Source organism: Balaenoptera musculus, chromosome 1 (genome assembly GCF_009873245.2).
Source record: "Balaenoptera musculus isolate JJ_BM4_2016_0621 chromosome 1, mBalMus1.pri.v3, whole genome shotgun sequence".
Classification (NCBI taxonomy): domain Eukaryota; kingdom Metazoa; phylum Chordata; class Mammalia; order Artiodactyla; family Balaenopteridae; genus Balaenoptera; species Balaenoptera musculus.
In genome coordinates, this window is record NC_045785.1 from 38,551,277 (window position 1) to 38,576,860 (window position 25,584).

Genomic DNA, 25,584 nt, shown 5'->3' on the forward strand with positions numbered 1-25,584 from the left:
GCGCTTGAAAGAAATAAAACCCCATTTTTTCCCAAGCAGCCACTGATTCAGATTGCTTGCTCTTCTAACTTGCATAAATTCCTGATATGTACCGTATTTCAGCCTAAATAGAAGACAGCTTCTTTGCTGCTGCTGCTTCTCCTCTTTCTCTCTCTCTCTAAACATTGAAAGATGGAAGGAGTTATACACAGTTGTGGGGGAAAGAGTGAGAGCTAACTGCTGGGGTCAGGAGATGGTAAGAATAACTTCCTTTTTTGCAGCCAAGCATCCCCCCAGAGAAGCAGCAAGTAACCCAACACTATACTCACTTGTTTCCTTGACACTGATACAGCGTCTCCACCTCCCGAAATACCCTACTCCGACTGTGTCCTGCATGTTTTTCAATGATCTGTGTGAAAAATAAAATCTGTCATATACACCCACCTGGTCAAAACACCCCTCAGCGGGTGCCCTCTGGGAGAGTGCAAGGCCAAATTCAGCCCAAATCCAGTTTCAAGCGCAAGTCTGGAGTAGGCCTTGCGGCTCTCTCAGCAAAGCAACTGACAGGCCCCAGGGCTTTCTAGCCCACCTGGGCTTGTTTGACTCTGGCCAAGTACATCACCATCGAAGCCTGTGAGGTTGCTACCCGCAGCCGCCCAGGGGAGACCGAGGCAGCCAGCAAGACAAAGAACCAGCTCTGCCAAGCTCCTACCCTGAAGGCATCTCTCTCTGCTTTAAGGGTAAGAATTTACAAGCTCTACTAAAGGATCTTCTAGTGCTGGAGGAAGAGCAAGGGGAATAAGGGATACAGTGAAGAGGAACTAAAGCCCCAAGGCCCAGCTCAGATGCCACCTCTGCAATTCTTCTGAGAATCTACCTTTGGCAGGCACCGTATTAAGTCATTTAGGTACATAATCTCAGTTAATCCTTAATCCTTACAATCCCGAAAGATAGGCAGAGGTAAAACATTTTGCCCCCATCTCTGGTAAGTGGCAGGGCTGCAATTCAAGCCCAGAGCTGCCTCCAAAGCCCTTGCTGTCCTATACCTGCTTATATCCTACACAGCTTTTTCTCACAGAACCTAGAGGCTCTGTCTCTCCTATGATATTGTGGGCTGCTCCCCCTCCCCACCTGTACCTGGAGATGCTTGGCAAGTACTGACTGAAGGAATGGGGGAGCCAACAGCTGAGCAGGTGGTTTACACAGGGACTGGCTGACCGTGCACATCTCTACAGACCCATCCAGAGCCCCAAACCGTTGCTAGTAGAGCCTGTGGGCAAGTCTTCTGCAGAGCTGGCTCTGCCTTATAGTCCCATGTGTGGAGTGGGCGGACATCCGGTTCCTTCATTCCAAGACTGCTGTCAAGGACACTTCACACTTCTCCAATATGCAGCAGCACAAACATCCACAATCGACTAATTTTCTAAATAAGTACACGTCTGTTAGTAGACCACTGGACCCATTTTCTGAGCTGTCAGAGAGGTGAGGTGCTGGGGCACAGAAGCTATTCAGCTCATTTGTTCACCAAGCAGATCAAAGTCAGGAAGAACTTTCTAGCAGGCAACTATTCAGCAATGGCATAATTTTCTCTGAGGAGGTAATGAGCTCCTGCTACCAGGGATGGGGGTGGCGGGTGCCAAACACGGAAAACTATGTGAAGAGTTACAGGGGAGGCTGAGGACCAGATTACCTTGACATTCCATTCCAACCATGAGACTCTAGGATTCATCAGTTGGATGCCTGTAGGGAAAGTCCTAATAAAACCAAGTACTGTGGATTCAGGCTGGAGAAGTAGTCCATGTCTGGGGAGCTTTCAAAGAACAGAAGAGACGTGAGACATGGGCAGAACTGCTGAAACCAAAGAATTGCCAAGACCAGGTCTGGTGTTTGCCCAAAGATGCCATGGAGCATGAAGGAAGGGCAGCCTTGAAGAAATAGCTCTGTCATCCATAAATGTATTCACATCTTTGAATATCAATTTACATTTGTGGTTTTTACCACACTTAGGCATATTTTTTTAAAAAAATTACTTGTAATTTATACTGATCTGTTTCCAACAAGGAATCGAGATAATGCTTTTGTTACCATATGAAGCAACACTCCAGCAAAAAGGGACATGGCTTAGCAGAAGCGTTCTCCTTTATAAATCCAGCTGGGACTAGGACTATGACCAGTTGGTTAAAAGAAGAAACATTTCTTTCAGGAGCCAGTTTGGCTGAGTTTGCCCATATGAGGCAGCACTTAGACCTGGTGGCTCCGGCAGATGATTTGAAAACTTTGCTGGATACCAGAATCACCCGGACAGCTTGTTAAAATTAATGTTGCTGGGGCCTACCCCTAGTTTCTGATTCAGGAGGTCTGGGATAGGGCCAGGTAATTTGTATTTCTAACAAGTTCCCAGGCCATGCCGGTACTGCTGGTGCAGGGACCACACTTTGAGAACCACTGCTCTAGATCCATCTCTTCTTCCATGTAGAGTCAGCAAACGGAAGCACAGAGGGATACGGTGAGCCACTCCACGGTCATGCAGCTGGAAGTCACCTCTCCTGCCACAAAGCCGAGTGCTCGGTCCTCATCACCACATTGCTGTACATCACTTGTAGAGCATCTTGTAATTTATAAAATGTTTCTGCTTCTACCAGTTCATTTTTGTTTTCATCTTCATAACTACTCCATGAGACAGGAAGGACAGGTATTATTATCTTCATTCTAGAGATGCGGGAACTGAGGCTGAAAGAGGTTCAGTGACTTGCCCCAAGTCAAACAGTAGTAGTTTGTCAAAAGAGAGATTCAGATAGGCCCTCTAATTCCAAATCTGACTGTCTGCTCCCTGAAGCTAACTTCATTCATTAGAGGCATTGTGCTAAGCACTTTACACATATTAACTTATTTAATCCTCATGACAATACTATATAGGTTCTGTTATTACACTCATTATACAGATGAGGAAACTGAAGGACAAAGAGGTTAAGTAACTTGCCCAATGTTACACGGCAAGTAAGCAGAGAAACCAGTGAATCCAGTGAATCCAGCTTCAGAGCTCCCATTCTTATTAAGCCACTATATCACAGAATATAAAATGTATCTGGTTTAGGACAAGCTAAGACTGACTACCTGCAAAGTAAAGCCTGGCATCCAGATGAGACACTCACTTTGACAGCATACTCCTTGCCATTCTGCAGGCTCACGGCACCCTGAACTTTGGCATAGGCTCCCTCTCCAAGCAGCTCAGAGGTCAGTTTGTACGTATCTAGAGGTGAAATGGGTGAGAAGAATAATAGGATGAGTCACCCCTTTGCATAGAAGGAAAGAAGAGCTGTGTCACTTGGCTTCCCCAGTCTGACAGCGTAGGCACACGAGGACTCCGCAGCTCTCAATGACGAGAGGCTAGTGCTCCCAGCCGCCTCGGGACTCGGCTTCACAACAACCAGGCCACATCGCTGAAGGATCTTGTTCCTCATTTTAGAGATGAGGTCAGTGAAAGAGGTTCAATTCGGCACATGCTTCCCGAGTACCTACTATGTGCCAGACGACATATTAGACTCACGATAGGGACACAGCGAGGAATAAAGTATAGTCCCTGCCCTTTGAGAGTCACGATCCAGTGGGGAAGACAGACACATACACAAGTGACCCCAGAATAAACCAGGCAGTGGTCAGCACTCTACTATCACAGAGGGACAAGACACAGTAAAAAAGAGTGGGGGAAGGGAAAGGTTAAATCTGTTCAGGGAGTCTGGGGGATCCTCACAGAAGGGGTGTGATTTGAATGGACATCATTCATTCATTTACTCATTTGTTGAGCACCTGCTATGTGCCCAGCTCTGTGCTAGGAACTGGTGATACAAAGGGGAATAAAGCACTGTTTTATTTTATACCACACACAATGGAAGTCGGAGGTTTCTGAGACATTTTCAGAAATCACCGACAGGAAATAGGAGACAGAAGTAAGATGCAAACGGATGCCTTGAGGTTTTTAGGGTGCTGAGTCAGAGCGGTTCTAACACAGCAACAGGCTTGGGTGAAAGTATATTTAGGTGGCCTGCCCAAGGCCCACTCCTCACAAAGAGCACAAGCTCTCTGACCCCCTTCCAAAGGAAGCCATAGCTCTATCATGGTCTCTGCCGAGGCCTCTCCTCCCTTGGTCTCCATTTGTCAGCTTTTTCCTCTTGAGGCAGCCTAGCATTTAAACCCACAGACTACTGAGCAGAATACTTTTAACCGTGAAATTAGATTTTATCACTCTTAGTCATGAGAAACCCCATAACTGCACAAGCCATCCTTGAATAACAGGAAATACTCTCGTGTTCATTGAAAGAGAAAGACCTGTTGATTTGGAAACTATTCTAAAAAACCTTGGGACTTTTGTTCATTCCCCAACCCCCTCTGCCATACACACACATCTACTGTTAAAGACAAACAGACAAAACCTACACTAAGCACCTTGTTGGTTCCATCAAGGTTTGGTCTCACAGCTGTTTGTAAGAAAGCACACTGCTGTTTGTAAGTATTTTAAATGATGTGCTTCTCTTACAATGGACACTTGGGTATTAGCCTTTGCATGTGTCAGGATAGGTTGGTAGCTGGAGGTCCAATATTCCTGACTCATAAAGGGCTTGTTTTTAGGACCACTCTACAAAACAGTCAATTCACTAGTATGTCTGCAGTGTTGGAAAGAGGGACCGTAAAGAGAAGCTATTTCAAGTTTCACAATGAAAGAAACAAAATAGATGACGGGGGCTCGGTCACTCCTAGGAGTAGCTACTTATCCTTTCAGTCCTTCGCAGGAGTGTCCAGTGAGTCACTTCATCCCATCTGGTGCCCAGTGATAACAGGACCAGCACTGAGCCTGGTGCCTCACACACACTGTTCAAAATGTTTGACGACTCAACATCGTGTCCCCTGAACACAACATGCACTATTAAAACAGAGTCAAACTCATCCAGCACAAGTAGTTGCAATCTCTATAAGCTGAATTCTCTGCTTATAGAAGACTGAAGTTTCTTTCCTTCTTTCTTTCTTTCCTCCTTCCTTCTTCCCTCCCTGCCTTCCTCCCTCCCTCTTTCTCTCTCTCTTTCTTTCTGCCGCGCCACGTGGTTTGTGGGATTTTAGTTCCCCAATCAGGGATTGAACCCTGGCGACGGCAGTGAAAGCACAGAGTCCTAACCACTGGACCGTAAGGGAATTCCCTATAAGATTTCAGTTTCATTTGCAGCCATGGCCCTTGATGTTCCCTCTTCCTCTGACATGGCTGTTCTACCTCTCGGCAGCTCCTCCAGGACAAGCTGAGGGAAAGATCACATCTGAAAAGCGGTTGAAACATTCCAGGCGATCTCACTCCATGTGCAACTGTGACACATTGGCCTTTCTGTTCCCTGATGAAATGCTCAGACCATTCAGAGGAGGCTTGTGCACCATCCAAGAGCTTTTCCCATCCGTGCACTCTGTCACCTCTTTCTGTAAACTCTCTCACCCCTATCTTTCACGCCTATCACACGGAGAACCATGAAGCTGGCTCTAAGATGATGCATCCTATGACCTTTACCCCTGGGCTACCAGGACACTCCTCCCATGTCTGGGAAGCCACCAACCCAGCTCTAAGAGATCAAAGAGAGTGACCAACCTTCAAACTTTCCTGGCAAGGAGTCAGTGGCCCGGGCCTTCCGCTTCTTCTTCTTCCTCTTGTCACTTTCTGCAATGGGAACGGGTTCACTGCTGCCCATCTCTGGGAGAAAAGAGGAGATGGAAGGGAAATATCACTGGACTGATCAAGCGATAAGTTCACCCAAAAGGAAAAAAAGGAGGGGGGGACCCAGGAGCTTTACACTCACGTTTTTAAAATATCTATGAGGGCTATTTATCTGTTTTGACCCAAGAGGCAAAACTAAAAGCAAAACCATTATAGATCATTAACTGTGGAAAGGAACTCAGACAGATAGGCTAGATTAAAAGAGGAGAGCAGAAGCCTGCTGTAACCAAGCTCATTAGCACATGGATTTAGATCTGCTCCCAAACTGAACAATGAATCCTTAAGCAGAATCCCACATGTGACATCCTCCTTCAGCCTCAGCACCAGAAAGGCAGGACCCAGGGAGCTTAAGCAGGAAGGGAGGTGGGTTTGTGGCGGGGGGGGGGGGGGGGGTCCATGCAAATGAAATCACATGCTGCTCAATAACATCCCTGTGGATGTGCATAGGGACTCAAAAGGCCCTCAGTGGAGGCTGCCTCTGTGACGGTACAACAGGGCAGGGGGTGGGTTTGAGGACGGCCCTAAATTCCTTCATGTCCAAGAGCACAGACTTGAGTGCCTGGGAGGCCAGCGCATACTCTCCCTCCTCAGCTCCTTATTTGAGAGGAGGCGGTAGGGTCCATTCAGAAGCCTGCAGTTGACGGGTCTACACCGGGTTGCTGGATGCAGTCATTTATTGCAAAAACATTATTATCTCTCTGGCAAGCACCTGGCTCCCCACCTTAAAGGGAGGATTTGTGAGGCAAACATTCAGACATTGGACAGATTGGGCAGGAAAGGGTAGGGACAGAAAGAATAAGCATGAAGACTGAGAGGGGGAAAGAGAAAAGGAGGAATAATGAACCAGCAGCCAATCATAGTCCTGTTTCTAAGACACTCGAGTAAGGGCCTTCCCATGTTAAAGATAAATTACTTATAGAACATGTCATGCCCTTGATCCAGAGTGGAGCCTTAATACTCTTCGCCTGCAGTTAGAAATAATAAGATTTCTCTGAAGTCTCTGGGTCTAAATCCCCACCAGGGTGATTAAACCTTTACATCCTTCTAAAATAGAGGCGGTCGAGCACTGATGGGGCATACAATGTGAGAGACTTTTAGACCAACCTTCAATAAACACAGGCTCTGGGTTGCTGGATTTTTTTTTCTGAGGTTTTGAAATGGAAGCTGGCTCTTTGCCCACTGAGGGGAAAGGCCCACTCTCTTCTCAGAGGACCCCAGCTGAACATGATCAGAAAAATGGCAAGTCTGCTCAGGAAGATTGATTAGAGCCTATGCATGTCTACTGCACACTGTTCTCAGAAGCAAGTACACACAACCATTAGGAGAAAGCACACAGAACAATGGCACGTTTCAATACCACAATCCAGAACCTGGTTAAGCAGCCAAGTGTCTGACAGCTCAATTGAGGTGCATTCTTCCTCCCATTTTTAGGATCTGATGACAGCAGACTCTCATTTACACCTTAGAGAAGATCAACATGTGGAGAAAAGGAATCCACAGAGGATCTCAAAGTATTACTCTAGCCAACAGCTTCAAGCACAAGATATACCTGGGGACTGCAACATGCTATGAATTCAAAGAACTGAACTTAAACATCAGCAGCCAAAGATCCACCCTCACCAAGGGAAATTAAAAGGAAAAGAGCTGCCCAACATAGTGAGAAATTCTACAGAAATAAAACACAGGGTCACTCATCTCCAGCCCCCCAGGAAAGGGGTACTGGCCATTGGGACAGCAGGCTGAGAAGGAGGGACCACTGTCCCTCTTGCCCTGCCCTTGAGTGCAGTCCAGTGGCACCCCTCCCCACCCCATCTATTTTCTCACCAGCACTGCGAGCTGAGTGCAGTGAGGACAGATTTGGGATTCACTTCTCTTCCTCCTTCCCCTGCGCACACTCTGAAGGAGGGCAGAAGGACGAGCAAAACAGCCCAAAGGCAGCAATGGAGAGGAGCAGCAAGACAGCTGGCAGTGTTACAGTTCATGGGGGACGCTCAGACATACTTATGACTCTAGCTAGAAAACCCCGTTAGCTGCAATTTATACTTGGTTTTCACCACAGCAGGGCTGAGGGAGCCTCTCGTGGAAGAGGCATACCTCTGAGCACTGCCGCATACACGATATTAGATTTTATGGCTTCACACACAAAAAGATCGAGTACCTGGTCTATTCTGCATGGATTTCAATGGAAGAGGGTGCGCCAGAAGGGACAAATGGTTAAGACTTTCCTTGGAAACAGAACTTGTTGAAGGAGAGTTGTTTTTGAAACTAGGAAGAAAAAAATGTAGGAAGACAGTGAAGTGAAAAAAACATGCTTAACTTCCCTGTTTACAGCAGGGGAGTGGGATGGAGACGTGTCATAATCTTACCAAAGGGCTGAAAGCTCTTCACCTGGAGCCTGTCCATACACTCTATTGGGACCTTAGTTTATTATGCACGCAATCATTTGAGAAAGGCTTCCTCAGGGTGCGAGGCTCCACAATCAAGCTGGCTTACCTCCTTCCCTTGGACTAAGAACTCCTCTCAGCCATCAAAACCCAGCTCAAAAGTCTCCCCACCTTAGAGTAAGTTAAGGTTTGCACAAACACTTTTGAAATCTATGCAAATAGATGGCGTTACTGCACAGAACTCGAATCCGGTGCTCCATCCTCTGTTCCCAAATACCCTGTTAGCAGCTATACTAGAGCACTGGTTTTATTTGGCCTTGAGCTCTCTCTACGGTTCCTAAAGGCCAGGGCTATCCTTGCCTGTTCATCTCTGCGTCTCCTATAAGTTGTGGTGTGGTGTCAGACATGTATCAGGCATCAGAAAACATGCACTGAAATGAGTACGATATGAGAGGACGCACATCCTCGGGGTTAGGTGCAGGCCTGTCACACAGGTCCTCTAAGTAACGAGTGCACACGCTGAAAGAAACGTAGGTACACCTTTGCCCTGCAGGCAGCACAGAGTAAGACTTTACTCAGTCTATGAATTCCCTGATAAACTCCCTCTCAACAAAGCCCTATGACTCAAAAGGTCCTTAACTTTCTAGCAAGAAGCCTGGTCTTTGCTATAGGATTGGGTGATGTGTCTGCCATTTCAGAGGAGGGAGTGAGCACTTCCTTCATGTCTGTAGACAGACCTCAGCTGGCGTGGAGGCTCCCAGCACTTCACTGCCTCCAGCCCTTGCTTTCCTCTTGGGCCAGGCTTGGCGGTCGGTCCACTACTTGTGTATCCGCGAGGAAGAGCTGGAGAGGAAGCACACTGCTGACAGGGAAGGCTCGTGGGCTTGGCATCAGGATACCTAAGTGAAAGTCCGGTTCAGATATTACCAGACGTAGCACCCAAACCAAGTTACTTTGCCTCTTAGAGTCTCCGTTTCCTCATCTACAGGTTAGGTTTAAAAATAACACCTGCCCTTTCCAGCAATACTGTGAGGACCCAGTGAGCTACTTATATAAATGCACTTCAAAAAAACATATATGTATGCATAAGTCTGTATGCTCACACAACAGAGTAGAAAGATTAGACAGAAATACACAAAATTGTTAAACTACTACAATCTGAAAGAGTGCCTATTATGTGCCAAGCACAGGTATTTTACATACATTATCTCTAATTCTTACACTAATCTCCAAAGTAAATATTTCACCATATTTCAAGTGAGGAAACTGAGGCTCAGAAGTTAAATTATCTACCGAACACCAAACATCTAGTTAGTGATTTAACTTGGATTCAAACACAATGTTGCCCTTTCAAGTCCAGGTCACATCTGATCTATAGTAGTTTTCTCTGTGTGATAGGTGATTTTTATTTTCTTCTTTATATTTTTCAGTATTCTCCAAATTGTATACAATGATGATTATTACTTTTTTAAAGTGCTATTATTGTTTCAGTCAATTTTCATTTTTCAACAAAATACACAGTAACATTTCTCCAATGCACACTGGAATTTAGAGTCTGATTGTACAGTTTTACAAATTATACCTAGATTTCTTTATATTGAAATTCAACAGTAGGTAAAGAAAAAATATTTCAGGAATACTGGGGCCCTGATTTTTTATAATCTTGGAAAAAGAACAAATGGCATTTTAACTTTTATCTTTATAAATGCTATTTTTAAAAAGGAAAAACTTTGTGAAAAAACCCTCAAATAACGCATTGAACATCTGCACCTGAGATACACCCTTTTAAATTCTGGTCTTCACACTGTGTGAGCTTTGGCAAGTTGCTTAGCTTCTCTGAGTATCAGTTTCTTCATATACAAAATAAGGTCAGAGTAAGGCCTGGCCTCCCTAGATCACAAGGCTTTTGTGAGGATCAAATAAGAAAGGAGAAGTGAAAGCACTGCTGACTTACTCATTCAACAAATACTGTTTTTTATTTGGCACCTACTGATTGCCCAGTGCTAGACAGTGAGAACACAAGAGAAGACACAGTCTCTGCCCTTATGGAATTTAAATCCACTGACATGTAAAACGATTTCAATTCAGTGGGACAAGTGCTATGACAGGGGTACCAGGTGCTGTGGAGCAAAAGACAGGTGGCTAACTCACTATAGGTCACTAGTGACTAGTTTGGTCACTAGAAGAAGGGACAGCTAAGCTGACACCTGAAGGATGAGCAGGAACCAGCCAGGGTTGGGGCTGGGGAGAGAGACAGAGGAGGTGCATGAGCTAAGGCCTGAAGGAGAGGCAGCGTGGCCAGCTAGCGCCACTGCAAATTGTTCAGGCTGGCTGGAGCACACAGTATGTGGGGAATGATGACAAGTCAGCTGAAGGGGTGAGCAGGGGCAGATCATATGCAGCTTCACCCCCACAGTATCATCACCATCATCACTATTATGTGTTTCTATTCCTAGGCATAAGTTTATCTTGTTTTCTCCATTAAAATAAGTGTAGGGATGCATATTCTCCTTTCTTTGTAAAACAGGTATTCACTGGAGGCGTAGTAGGTGCTAAAGATACAGATCCAACCACCAACCTGGCTCCTGCATGGGGAGAGGGCCCAGAGGACTCACAGAGCAGATGAGGAGCAGCTGAGGGGTCTCACCCAGTGGGACTACAAGAGCCACAGATATTCCTAACATGCCAGTACCGAGCCACTGTTCAGCCCACAAGCTGACCTCAAGGCCCCCCTTCTGAAAGAACTGTGTCATTTCTCCATGAGGTCTTATGAGCCACATCGCCCCCAAAGGCACCAGATCTGTTCTCCACCTTTTGGTAGAGCTTAGAGAGAACTAACCAGCTCTAACATGTGGTATGTCACACCAAAGACGATCCTTCTTCCCCAAGAACATGACTTTGCTGGCTAACTCAGCTTGACAAACTTAGCTCATGCTCCTCTCCCAACCACCCTAGAGTTCTTTTCAAGATCTATGATTCACTTCTCAACGTGTGAGAGCTAGTTCCCTCAGTCGCTAGAGCTTTCTAGAGAAGGAATAGCGGTGACAGTAAGCTGATGAGGGTAATTATCAATTCATCTGCCTTCTCAGTCATCAGCTGGCTGAGGGCCCCCAAACAAATGGAGAACTGAGAAAACGAAAGGAAACTGAGGAAATGAAAGGAAGGGGGATGGACACTCCTAAGGAAGAGGCCAAGACTAAGAAATCTGAGCAGAGGAGGAGGCAGTGAGGAGGAATGGGGAGACTAGCCCGGGACACTTACCTCTCTGAAGCAGTAGTAATAGTAGTGGTAGTACACACACTTACATGGTGCTTACCCCATGCCAGGCAATGTTCTAAGCATTTTACAAGTACCACAGTTTTACATATACTGACTTACTTAACCTTCACAACTCTATGAGGTAAGTATAATTATTATCCACATTTTACAGATGAAGAAACTGGGTGCAAAAAGATTAAGTAAGTTGCCACAATCACATCGTTAGTTAAGTGGCAGAGCTGAGATTTAAATCTAAACAGTCTGGCTCAGAATTCAAGCTTTTGACTATTACAGCATACTTAAACATTAATGCTGAAAGGCAGAAGGGGACAGCCAGTCAGAGTTAGTGGGGCACCAATAAGAATGCTTTAATTTAGAAACCTTAGCACAGAGCCTCCCCACTGATGTGCTGTGAGTGAGATATTGATCCTCTCACCAGGCTGAACAACATCATTTTCTCTGTGTGCTACGATGTCCAAAAGGTTGGGTGGCACTGCTCCAGCTTAAACACAAGGGCATTACGACCACATTATCACTATTATATTAATCTAAAATCTAATTTATCAGAAGTTTCCTCTCCTTGCTCTGAGATAGCTTTGTATTTTGTGTTTTGGCCTGTTTTGTAGGATGAGCTACAAGCCAGTCCAACCACATTATTCCATGGCAGTTCTGGTATCAGGACAAGGCTACTGTATTCTTCTTCTGTCTGACCTATTAGTTGGTTGATTTGGTTTCTGATGGTATCATTACCACGTAGGGGACAAGGTCAAGGGTACACTCAAATGGAAGCTAGTCAAATTTAACACACGGTGGTTGAAAGGAGCCCCCTGTGAAATCAGCTTGTCCTGATCAAAGGACGGTCTGTTAATGTGATTCCAAGGAGCTAAGGTATTTCACAGGTTTGCTGCAGAGTCCAGTGTGTAGTGGGGCTGGGCAGCATTACGCAGATTGCAGTCTCTCACTCAACTACAGTGAAAGCAGCTTGAGGCCCACTAAGGTGCCAGAGGGGTGGTGAGTCACAACAGGCCTCAAACAGGGCTGGGATGGTAAGATTCCCAGGAGCAAAAGGTCTAGCTTCAGGCCCATATTCTTCCTCGGTTCTGATTCTGGGATCATATGCAGCTTTCAGAGCTGTCACTGCATCACCTGGTGGAAGGAATGAGAACAGGAAAGGTGGAGGGGGTAAAGGGAGTGTGTACTTAAGAAATAGCAAGCAGGAAAACAGAACTACCATATGACGTAGCAATTCCACGTCTGGGTATTTTTCTGAAGAAAATGAAAGCACTAACCTGAAAAGATATCTGCTCCCCCATGTCCACAGCAGCATTATTTACAATAGCAAAGATAAGTAAACAACCTAAGTGTCCACTGATGAATAAGCAGATACAGCGTGGGAGATACACACACACATACACATATACGTACAATGGAATAGCCATAAAAAAGAATGACATCTTGCAGTCTGCAACAGTATGGATGGTCCTTGAGGATATCAGGCTAAGTGAAATAAGTCAGACAGAGAAAGACAAATACTATATGATCCGTAGGATTTCACTTATATGTGAAATCTTAAAAACAAAACCAAAAAACAAGCTTATAGATACAGAGAACAGATTGGTGATTCCTGGAGGTGGCAGGTGGAGGGTAGGTGAGATTGGGGGTAAAAGCGGTCAAAAGGTACAAAATTCCAGTCATAAAATAAGTAAGTCATGGGATGAATGTACAGCATGGCAACTACAGTTAATAATACTGTACTGCATATTTGAAAGTTGCTAAGACAGTAGATCTTAAAAGTCCTCATCACACACACAAAAATTCTGTAACTATGTATGGTGATAGATGCTAATGAGACTTATTGTGGTGATCATTTCACAAACATCAAATCATTATGTTGTACACTTGAAACTAGTATCATGTTGTTATGTCAATTATACCTTAATTTAAAAAAAAAAGAAAAAGAAATAGCAAGTAGGAGTAAAGGACTGGATTTGTGTGAGCAGGACAGTATAAAAAGCTGAAAAAGGCTGAAGTCAACTCATCCAAGCTTATTAATACGGCCTACAAGGCCCTCCAACATCCAGTGCCTGTCTACTTTCTAGCCTCACTAACCATCAGTCAGTCATTCTTTCAAGGAAAAATGAAAATAGTAGATAGTTCAGCTTGCAGTTCAGCTTCACAACCTCACAAGTGCTTTTCCTTGAGACAAGCGCTGTGCTTTGGTATGCAGCAGGAGTGCTTTCGAGCATTTCCACTGTGTCACGCAGAACATTAAAAAGATGTGTACTCAAGGGCTGAGATTCAATAAAATTAATAATTTTTACTGCTTCATCAAGGACATACTTAAGTGAAAACGGCATTTTTTAAAAACTGTGAGTGCATAGCAATAAGAATACAATGACTGCTGGTGCAGTTCAGTGCCACTGCCTTGATTTGCGCTAAGGCATCAGCAGTTTTGCCCACTGTTGTTTTGCAACAACAAATAGCATCTTGGCACTATTATGAAAGTAGTTTTGACCTTGCAGATACCTGAAAGGTTTTCAAGGATCCCCAGGGTCTGTCGAGCACACTTGTGAACCACTATTCTAGGCAATGGGGAGGGACTGGGCCCCACTGGAGCTATGCTTTAGGGCCATCAAACCAGCTGTGATGGCAGAACAAACTGGAGGCTGGAGGGGGACTAGAGGGCAGAGCGAGGCTGTGGCAACAACCCGGAGGAAGGCAGGGAAGGTGTGTGGCTGAGGTGGGGATAGAAAGGAAGAGGAAGAGGAAGAGGTGAGGGGTGTGATGGGGAGAGGGAATGAAGCCAGAGAGGCAAAGCTGTTCCTGGTCCTGCCCAATGACTGGAGATGGTGGAGGAGTCCAAGACCACTATCCTCCTTGAAGGGAAGGCACAGAGTCTAATTTCTCTCTATCCCCACTGCCCTGTATGGAACCAGGCACAGAGGGGGACCTCGATATATGTTTATTAACCAAAATCAGGTAACTGTAAGAGCAGTAGTACCATCAAAGAAGGGGAGAATTCAGGAAGGGAAGCTGGTTGGGGATGGGGAGCAGGGGAAGACTGTGCCCCTGGAAAGCTTCAGTTGAAGGAGGGTGACATAGCAGCAAAGTCTGAAAACTCTCAGAACAGGCTAAAGCCATTCTCACCTAGCCCTCATCTGAAACAATCTACAAATGAGGCATTGTTCATAACGCACCAGGCATGATGAGACCTCAGGATAGTGTGTCATATAGAACACTTCAAAATGTCCTCAGATATGTCACAAATTTTTAAACCCTGGAAAGATACATCTCAAGCCATTATTAACAATAGTTACTTTGGGAGAATGAAATTGAGTGGGTACAGAATTTTACTTTTTATACTTTTGTTGTATTTGATTTTGTTTTGTTATGATACAGTCGTTTTTACCTTTATAATTAAAAGGGAATAAATATGTTTTCCTTACTGCATAGTTTTCCTTATGACCCTCTCTGCCAGTTTATTCTGGTAGAAATGTGCTCCACCCTACTGAGTAACTGTCTTAGGCATGCCAGAAAGCCCAGCTAATCCTAGCTGCCCAACTGAACACTGGAGTCTCTGACTCACCCCTTCCTCTGGAAATATCAGACACAGGTCTCCCAATTTTCGGAGAGTTCGCTTCACACCACTTTGCTTTTATGAAAGACCTACATTAGTATGTACCTGTTTTCAAGACATACCAAGAGGATTTTCATATTTACGAGAAAGGGTGAAAAGTGAAAATAGGGTTCAGCATCTGTCTTCCAGTGAACATTACAGAGGCACCATGCACCACGAGCAGTGAGAGTGGCACTGCCAAGCTCCTTCCCCAGGAACTACACTCAGCATCAAGCTGACAGAGCTTGGAACTGTGTCTGTGAGCATCTGCGCTTGACCTCTGTTTATTTTGTGCATCTGTTAGCAAGAAGTGTCCTAAGATAATTGCTTTACACCATTTCTGCTTAAGAAAGGTTTCATGGGAACACTACTTTCAGATAGTGGGGGAACCTGCAATTTCAACCTGATGCAATCTAAAAGGTTAAATAAAATGTGCATCCAATCTTACCTATAGGTCTGCCCAACTTTGCAAAGCAGACCCTCTGTAAACTTGAAATTCCAAATGCAATAATGCTCCTGTCAGGGGGCTGCTGTCTTCCAGCTGCAGGAAGTGTTTCAATGGCCTCTGTACATAGCAGACATTCTTCAGTTTTCCATTGGCCTCTGCTTCATCATACCTGGCATGAAAATCTTCAGAAAGCAGAAACAGAAAGGATGTAAAAATGCTGACTTAAAAAAAATGACCAGAGAAGATAAAGATCAACTTGTGTTCCCCAAATCTATGTGTTACACCAGTAAGTAAGTAATCACAAGGCAATCACAGATTTCCCCAGTCTTTAAAATTGGAGCATTTAAAATGCTGACACAAAGCATTTGAAGATTTAACAAAGGTCTGGGTAAAAGTTTTCGGATTATGCTTCCATTGTGAGATTCCAGAACCAAAAAGATGTAACTGGACCTGAATAACAGATATGGGCACCTCTGTTCGCTGAGGAGACTCACACGGAAGGTAAAAGCTGCCACTTTTCTGTTGTCCACTTTTTTAGAGATGAATGAGCTCTGGTTTCATCTCCTAGTGGTTAGGTCCAAGACTCACAGGCAGGAGGCACCAGAGTCAGAAAGGTAAAGTAGATGCTTAGAGCAGCAGGTGGCATGAACAAGAACAAGGTTTTATGCCAAATGCATAACTATTGCTAGTTTTCCATCTGTTGACTTCATTTTCTGTATGTCCACTGCTATTTTTAATCTCATGGCTCTAGTTACCATGTGTCAAAGTTGATTTGTCAATTTCTCTACTCAATGAATATGTACTTCCCCTTTTGCCAATGGAAAAGCTATAAAAATGTAGTTTAAATCCGAATTCTAGGCCCTGGAAGCCAGATGTGTTTCACCATTACCTCAAATCACATGTCCCAAACTGGACTTATCCCCAACCCCCGTCTACCACTTCCTTCCCCCTTCCTCTTCTTCTCTATCAGATTATATCATTCTGCCAAGTCACCCAGCCACAGAACCTTTAAATCATTTCTAATGTTGCTTTCTCCTCCAACCTCATAAACTCTATATATTCCCATTGGCAGGCTCTCCCTCAGCCTGGTATATAGTTCCTTGCAAACAACACCTATTCATCCTTCCAGGCCTATCATAAATTACCGAAAGTAGTCCCACAAATTACAGGAATAGTCCCTCTTTTTTCTACTTCATTCTGCATTTAATTGAAACCACATCTAAATACTATTGTAATGCTTAGAGTTGGCTATACTCATGCACATGTGGCTCTCCCATGAGGCCATAACCTCCTCAAAGGCAAGGACAGGTCTTTTTCATCTTTGTATTTCCAGCACCTAATGTAGTATCTGGCACAAAAAAGGGCTCCAGTAAATATCTGAATGAATTACTTCATCCACAAAATATTTCTTTATTGTTCAAAAGAGAATGTTAGCACATAGAATTATCCTTCATATTGTGCTTTTCATTCCCAAACAAATCTCTGTGGCCCAACAAAACTATTTCCAGGGCCCAAAGAAGCTCAGGTTGCGTTCCCTCTCCCTATGGCCACAATGCTTCCAGGGACAAACTTGAACACCTTGACTTTAACTCTTTGCCTTCAGTCTTGCCACAGGTTTAAACCCCTTGGTCCCTTCTTGTTGCCTATAGTAAAGGCCGGCAATTTGTTTTCTGTAAAGGGCCAGACAGTCAATATCTTATACTTTGTGTGTCACATGGTCTCTGTCACAACTACTCAATTTTGCCTTTGCAGAGTGAAAGCAGCCAGAGATGATACGAAAATGAGTGATTGTGGCTATATTTCAATAAAACTTTATTTATGGATGCTGAAATTTTAATTTCATATGATTTTTGTGTCACAAAATATTAATTTCTCTTGAATTTTCCCCAGCCATTTAAAAATGCAAATGGCTTGCAGTCCAGACAAAAACAGGTGGTGAGCCAGATATGGCCTGTAGGCCATAGTGCGCCAACCCAGCTTATTTACTTTCCTCACCAACTCCATTCCGCTACACACACACACACCTCTAGTAGGCCTACAGTAAAAACAACCTTCACAATTCCTCTATGGACTTTGTTATTTTGCTGTTTGGAGCCACTCCAGGGCTGGGGAGGTAGAAAATGCATGGGCTTTTGAGGCCTAGATTCAGAGTCTGGCCTTACCATATACTAATGCAGTAGCCTTGGACATAATATTTAACCTCTCTGTGCTTCACTGTCATCATCTATAAAATGGGGGCAGTAACACCTACATGACAGGGATTTTGTGAGAATTAAACGAGCTAATGTGTATCAAGTTCATGGCACAGTGCCTGGTTTATAATAGGCACTCGATAAATAGTAATTATTACTCTAGCTTGGGATATGGCTTCCCCAGATCAGCTGTGACCCTGGAAAGCAATCCAGACACTCTGTAAACCACAATTAGGCAGCAGGAGAGAATGAACTGAGAGCAAAGTACGAAGGCAGGGATAGAATTTGGAGGTTTTCAGACACATGACCCAGGATTCTAAGTGCCTGGTTTGCCCCGATTCCTTCTGACACCATTCCAAATTCCACTGGGCCTCTTTTCCTCCTCAGAAAGAACTTCTGACTCTCACACTACCTGAATCTCCTTAGCATTCCTTACCAAATACCCATATGAGCCCTGGAACCCTCTCCTCATTCTTGCACCTCTTCCTCGTATAGGGCTGGGAAAGGGTGAATGCGGCCAGACCAAACCTCACAGACTGGCCTGCCACTGGGTCTTAAATAGGCCAGGCACCCAACTCTCTCTCAATTATTCATGAATTTCCTGCTGTACAGAGAATGAACTTTTTTCAGAGGTCAAGAACTAGTCTCTCTACAGAAGTTTTAGAGCAAAAAAAAAAAAACCAAGTATACAAACAAGGGTTCCCCCCATAAAACATCAGCGGTGGACAGACAGGACAGATAAGCTTGTGGTATCTCTGTCCTTGGTACAAAAAGCCAGATTTGAGCCTGGTACTTCCTTGTTCCAACACGTCTAATGGGGGTCTACTGCCTCTGGAACGACCAAGCTCCTGTGCTGTCACTCAGGGCCTCCACAATCTTGCCCTAACCCACCCCTCCTGCATTATATCTTACCACTCCTCTACAGAAGTCCTCACCTATAGCCCAGGCAAAACGGACAGTATCTACCTAACTACCCTAAACAATTTCCAGCTTCCCACATTTGTGCATAACTCAATCATAGCACCTGTAACATTTTACTGCACATCTCCCTTTAGACTGTGAGCTAGCAACAGGGCAGAGACTGTGTCTGATTCATCTCTGGGTCCCCTACACCTAGCACAGTGCCTGGCATGGGGAAAACATCCAATAAATGTTAATGAATGAATGAAAACACCTGAAATTATTCCTCCCTTAAACTGTTTTAGTTGGACTCTTATTAGCAGCTAAGCGCAGTCTGGGTCACTGCCAAGAAGTAGAAAGACCTAAGAAAAAGAAAAGAAGCATGAGCAATGTGATCCAAGCAACGGAAAATAGGTTTTAAGAGTGAAGTAAAAGAAACCAAGGCTGTTTAGCCTGCAGAAGAGAAGATGAGGCCCAACTCGATTCTGGCTTTAAGTCTACAAAAGGTCCTCATGAGAAAACCTTGATTTCATCCTCCCTTTATAATCAGAGGGAACTTTTCCATATTCATGGAAAATGGAACAAGAAGAAATAGCTTAAGTTAAGGCCAGAGGGGCTTAAGCTAAAGAGAAAGAAGAACCAAATTAGGCACCACTTTTCCAAAGATACTGTTATTGTACTTTTTGACAAGTGAATTGGAGGGGTTTTGCTGAAAACTTTTTTTTTTTTTTTTGGCCACATTGTGTGGCTTGTGGGATCTTAGTTCCCGGACCAGGGATTGAACCTGGGCTCTCGGCAGTGAGAACACAGAGTCCGAACCACTGGACCGCCAGGGAATTCCCGCTGAGCACTTTTGTTGAAGGCTGTGCAAAAGGAAATGAATATGCTGCTCTGTTCCTGTTTGCTGTGGAGACCAGGTGGGTGAAAACACAAGTCGGGTAAGATTTTCTAATAAGCCACTGACTTTTTTTTTTTTAAACATCTTTATTGAAGTATAATTGCTTTACAATGGTGTGTTAGTTTCTGCTTTATAACAAAGTGAATCAGTTATACATATACATATGTTTCCATATCTCTTCCCTCTTGCGTCTCACTCCCTCCCACCCTCCCTATCCCACCCCTCTAGGTGGTCACAAAGCACCAAGCTGATCTCCCTGTGCTATGCGGCTGCTTCCCACTAGCTATCTATTTTACATTTGGTAGTGTATATATGTCCATGACACTCTCTCACCCTGTCACATCTCACCCCTCCCCCTCCCCATATCCTTTTAATTGACTCTTTTTTCTATAGGCACTTTCTGTCATGTCATGTTTTGCAGTCCTGTGATGGAACAACCTAGTATAGGCATACCTCAGAGATACTGCAGGTTCAGTTCCAGACCACCATAATAAAAAAATTACAGCAAAAAAGCAAGTCACACAAATTTTTCAGTTTCTTGGTGCATATAAGAGTTATATCTACCCTATACAGTAGTCTATTAAGAACGCAATAGCATTATGTCTAAAAAACCCAATGTATATACCTTAATTTAAAAATATTGCTAAAAAATGTTAACCATCATCTGACAATGCAGGGTTGCCACAAACCTTCAATTTGTAAAAGACGTGATAATTGCGAAGTGCAATAAAATGGGGTATGGCTGTATTTCAAATTTTCCTGAAGGGACAATGGAAAGAAAGAGAAGGCAACAATGTCAGAATAGGATAGTAGGGAAAATGGCCCTAAAAAAATACTTTCTATAAAAACAATATCTAACTGGATATTAATAATAATTTTTAATAGTATTACTATTAAAGCTAACATCCACTGAGCACCTACTATGTGCCAGGCACTGTGCTAAGTGTTTAACATAAGCTATCTCAATCCTCATAACAACCCCATAAGGTAGGTTATATATGTAGCCCCATTTTACAGGTGAAGAAACTGAGACCCAGGAAGGTTATATAACTTGCCCAAGTTACACAGCTAGGAAGTGTCAGAGCCAGGACTCAAACTCAGGCAGTTCAACGTACAGTCTACTAACTACTGTCTCCCTGTAAGAAGGGTGATCGGCTGGAATTTAAACCTTAGCCCCTCTGAATCCAAGTTCATATTCTCAGCTACTTCCTTATATTGCCCCAAGCCAGGAAGAACAAAGCAACACATGACATCAGCAAGAGAAGAGATCTCAGATGTGAACCAAAAACACCCCCCATATTCCAGAGAAAGAAGCTAAGATGTGAGGATTCACAGATGCTAATGAGCACAACCAGGACTTGAATGCCAGCCTCTTGACTGCAAGTGCAGTCTTCTTTCCTCCATTATAGATTCTTGTTGAATTTGAGGGTGAGAAAATGAAGGAACAGTATGTGCCAAATGGGCTCCCTCCCCAGGCACTGTTGTAATGAACTGCTAAACTCACATTAGAACGTGTGCCTGAAATACCAAGGCACCAGCAGCCTCTGTAGACTGACTCTAAGATTCTAGTAGTTGAGATGGCCATGAACTGATTAATGGTACTAGAGGAGCTGCCAAAATGCTCACATAGTAAACCCATCAAGCAGACCTAGACCAGGCAGCTACCATACTAAGTCAGTGGCTCACAGTTTAAGCCTGGACTGAACTATTCCAACAGCTTCCTTGTTGATGTCCCCATTCTCGGACTTCCTTTGCCCCAGACTAGCCTCCATTCTGCAGCCAGAATAAACAGAGCCCCAGTCACGGCATTTAGAGTCTTGCAGCATAATGAAAAGAACATGGATCTCTGAACCCAACACTCATAGGTTTGGACCAAGCTCTGTCACTAGCTACATGACCTTGGGCAAATCACTTTAATCTTTCTGAGGTCCAGTTTTTTCATCTTTAAATTGGGGCTAAATATCTCCTTGTTACAGGATTCTGAGGATTAAATAAATTCTAGTGCATCTAATATACTCTTGGCCACAAAGCAGAGTAGAGACTGGATAAATGTTAGCGTTCTTCTTCCCACACCCCTCTCTACATTTTGGCCACAATCAATCATTTCAGCTTATTTCCCTTCCTCACCAACTCCATTCCTCTTCCCCAACACACACACACACACACACACACACACACACACGCACACACCCCACCTCTAGACCCCTGCTCAAGCTGTTCTTTCTCACAGGAATGAACCTCCTCTAAGGCCCAACATAAATTTTCCACCTTCAGGAATCCTTTCTAGACCCTCTTTGGTCGTGTTGGGATTGATTTCTCCTTTTCCCAAACTCCCACTTTGTTTACATTCTTTACTACATTTACTATAGTCAGTCTGATTTCAGTTATTTATGTACTTACCTATCTTGCCAACCACACTGGAGGGAGAAGGCTCTAAGAAGAGAATTACTGGGGGTGGTGGTGGTGGGATGAATTGGGAGATTGGGATTGACATATATACACTAATAAGTATAAAATAGATAACTAATAAAAAAAATGAATGTGCATTGGAAAAAAAAGAGAACTACTTATAGGAGGGCAAGAAATGCATTGTTCTCCTCTGTATATATTTCTCAACACCTGGGTCTTGTACATAGCAAGAGCTCAATATGCGTTTATTAAACTGAATCTTGCCACCATTGACTGGGCATCTTTACAGAAAGATCCTGGACTGAGTTTACTCTAAAATTCTGCTTTCACTGCCTGACTTGATCAACATGCAATTTTTAAAGTATACTAATATTCCTAAACTAAGAGCTACCAATACTCATGTTGGTTTGCTTCATTCTTTCATCCTTTCTTTCAACACACTCTGGACTCCTCTCAAGACATCTCTTCAGGATACAGGGAGATGTGGCTGGGAGGACGTCTCTCACTCATGGAAGTAGGGTGACCCTGGAGAACTGTTCCACCCCACTGGTTAGGAGACGACAGTCATTAAACCCATATTAAAAAGCAGAGTTGGGGAACCCGAAAATAGATCTGAATGATTTCTAGCTGTCTCAGTTTCTAAGTCTGTAAAATATAGAGTTTTGAGATGTTACATAAAAAGCGCTTAAAACAGTATCTGCCGCATAGTAAGTACTCAATAAATGTCAGAATTTTATTATAATGTAGTAGACTGGAAAAAACAGAGTCAGGACTTTTCACTTCTAGTACTATCTCCACCACTGACTGATGTCTCGTCCAATCTTGATCAAGTCCTTTCCCCTCTCTGGGCCTCTCCCCATCTGTAAAACTAAAGTAGAACCAGACGGTTCCCAAGCTCCTTCTACCTTTAACGAGGTATATTTTTCTATGATCAACAAACAGCCTTCTGTTCCAGATGCTGAAGCTGTTGGCAAGGAAAAATTGTAGCTGCTGGTTCCCAGAAGAGAGGGGCCAAGACCAAGGCAAGGCCAGGACAATTGATTAGTAAACCACCTGTGTACCTTCCCCTGTGTCAACTATAACACATTCAGTGCAGGTTCCTGAACAGAGCACCACCTCCCTGCCAACAAAACTCACAGCAAAGGCAAGACAAGAGCCTGAAAACAATAGCAGCAATGAAGAATCCTGCCTTGTGCAGAATTCCTGCACTTTCTTACCTTTGATGCCTGTAATTAGGGCACCATCAGTCTAAACTAGGGCCCTCCTTAGGCACAAAGAGAAGGAAGAACACAAAGGCCCACTCTGAACATGAAAGCTCATAAAACAAAGACCAAAGCGAGTAAATAAAAAATGTCACTGACTCATTCGACTGCACACACTGCAGAGGCCTACTATGTGCTAGGCAGAGGAGGTATGAAACAGACATGATCCCTTTCCACCACTGTAGTCAGAGTACATATGGGGTGACACATCCCAAAGCAGACTGTAATAAGAGCTATATTTGAGGTGTAGCCTCTGCTACGGAAGATGGGAAGGGGGCAACTAATCCAGTAGGGGGGACCAGAGAAGCTTCAATGACAAGCTACATGAGACACAGGCCTTGAAAGATGGGGGGGTGGGAACCTCAGGAAGACGGAATATAGGCAAAGGAACATGCAGGGAGTACTTGAGAAAAAAAAAAAAAAAAGTTTATTTTGCCTGGGCCACAGGGTGCAGCTTTGGGAGAACAAAGGGAAACAGAGCAGGAGAGAGATTTGGGAACAGATTATGGAGGGACTCATCCATGAGGCTGAAGAGTCCGAAGTCTATATGGCAGGCAACGAGGCCCACCAAGGTTTCTGAGCAGAGATATAACATGATGAGAACACTGTCTCAGGAAGATCACATGGGCACCCATGAAAAGGATGCAAAAGGAACCAAATTACTAGATTACTACGGGAAGCTTCATAAGTATGTGCCAGAATCCAACAGCTCCTGTTCACAGAGCTTCTCACTGCCCAGGTTCAGCTTCATGTAATCTGAGTTTAAGAGGTGTTCCCTTGCCAGGCCCTTTAACCATCAAAATCTGCTAGCATAACAGGCCTTCCAGACAAAGTCAAAAACCCAGTTAACCCTATGGATCACAGAACAGGAAGAGCTGATGTGGGAGAAGTTGGGGAGGGAGCACCAAAGTCTCCAGCTGGCCCAGCTCCACATAAAAAACCAATCCTGGATCTCCTCTTTACATCACTTCCAGCCAAGCCTTCTTTACAGGGGCTGAAGCTAAGTACAGTGGGGCTGAAAGCACTTGGTCAGAGGCTGAGGATCTAGTGAAACAATATATATGAAATGCCCAGCACAGTGCTGGGCACATGGGCACTGGTCAGTAAGCACTGACCCAACCTGCAAGGTCAGTTCCACCTATAAATCCCACTAAGGCTTCAAGACCTAAGTCACCTTAACTCTTCCCCCAAGGCCTCTCTAAAGTACCCCATTCCAAAATGACCTAATTCCTAGATATCACACCCATTTCATGCGCCAAATATTCAGCACCCAATTCATGACAGGTGCCATACAAGGTGACTCATGTAATCCCATTCAACCTTCACAGTGACTCTCCTAAGCTCTTTTAATACGGGAGAAACTAAAGCTCTGAGAGGGGAAATGACTTTCCCGAGAACACACAGCTAGGAAGTGGCAGAGGTGAGATCTGAACCCAGGACTGCCTGACCCAAACTCAAGCACTTCCAACACTTCAATCCTGTCACCAGCGATGGCCTCTGATCTGCTACTGACCATCTGACAGGTAGCCTGGAAACTCCCTAAGGAGAGATACGCTACCTGACACTATTCTCTCTCCTCACTGTACAGCGACCCACTTATGTCAGGAGCTTTTCAATGAAAACATCTAACTTTAAAATAATGGAGTACACAGATATGATAAATTCCTCACATGAAAAACTATTCATGACGTTGGACTGCCTGAGACCTGAGCCCAGCCATATAGCCTGATAGGGACTGAGTCTCAAGCTGGCCGCAGGCTGAACTCCGACCTCAGACACCTGTCACAACCCAAGCCTCGACCCTAGGTACAGGCTGAGCCCGGACCGGAAACACACGCTGCACCCACAGCTCGTCCCAGACGGAGCCCTGCCAAAGGAGAGCCCTAAAGAAGCGTCCCCTTCGGCTGTCCCTGCCCCCCCCGTCCGCCGCAGCAGAATCTGGTCGTGACCTCGGGCAGTTCTGAAAGCCCCGACTGCTCCGTCCCAGGCACACGACTCATTCACAAACCCCCCCGCCCCTCCCCGCACCATTTCACTGGCAGGGAAACCTCGCTGTCTGGACTTTACCTCAGCTGACTCCCGGCAGGGCCTGTCGCACACTCCCAGCCAGCAGCTCGCTCAGCCAAAAACACGGAAGAGGTGATCTTAGCCCCGAGGGCGTGGGCCCGACGGCGTGTAGGGAGGAGCTGCGCCTGCGTCCTGATGGCTACGCCCAGCGAGAGTGTGTGTGGGGGGGGGCTAAGCAAACTGCGCAGGCGTGACGGGAGAAGGGCGGGGAGGTTGCTGGGATAGGGGGCGGGGCTTAGCTCCTTCTGGCAGTACCTTTCTTGCGAGGAGGTCGGGAAAGCCGGGAAGTGCCAGGAAGGAGGAGGCCCGGCAGCAGCAGGTATAATTATATTTACCGAGCGCTTCTGCATGCCGGGAAGGAATTTTTTAAATCCCTTTTACATATGGGGAAATGCTGCCAGTCTTTTTAAAAACGAGAACGA

The 25,584-nt window shown here is 44.7% G+C and overlaps 1 protein-coding gene across 10 annotated transcripts in view; it reads right to left on the minus strand.

Moving 5' to 3' along the window:
- The window catches only part of MKNK1 (MAPK interacting serine/threonine kinase 1), a 42,144-nt gene extending 16,859 nt beyond the window's left edge, over nucleotides 1–25,285 (minus strand). For 4 of the 10 annotated variants that reach the window (XM_036854680.1, XM_036854700.1, XM_036854718.1 and 1 more), the window contains exons 1-5: nucleotides 8,850–9,011; nucleotides 7,887–7,993; nucleotides 5,603–5,704; nucleotides 3,132–3,229; nucleotides 309–388 (exon numbers count right to left, since the gene is read on the minus strand). In XM_036854680.1, the coding sequence (XP_036710575.1) occupies nucleotides 309–388; nucleotides 3,132–3,229; nucleotides 5,603–5,704; nucleotides 7,887–7,902 (296 nt within the window). In that variant the 5' untranslated portion in view covers nucleotides 7,903–7,993; nucleotides 8,850–9,011. Of the gene's footprint in view, nucleotides 1–308; nucleotides 389–3,131; nucleotides 3,230–5,602; nucleotides 5,705–7,886; nucleotides 7,994–8,849; nucleotides 9,218–12,332; nucleotides 12,517–15,434; nucleotides 15,617–25,162 lie in introns of those variants that run through there. The other 6 variants (XM_036854728.1, XM_036854672.1, XM_036854654.1 and 3 more) reach the window with 5 other exon arrangements.
- Nucleotides 25,286–25,584: the final 299 nt, after the last annotated feature.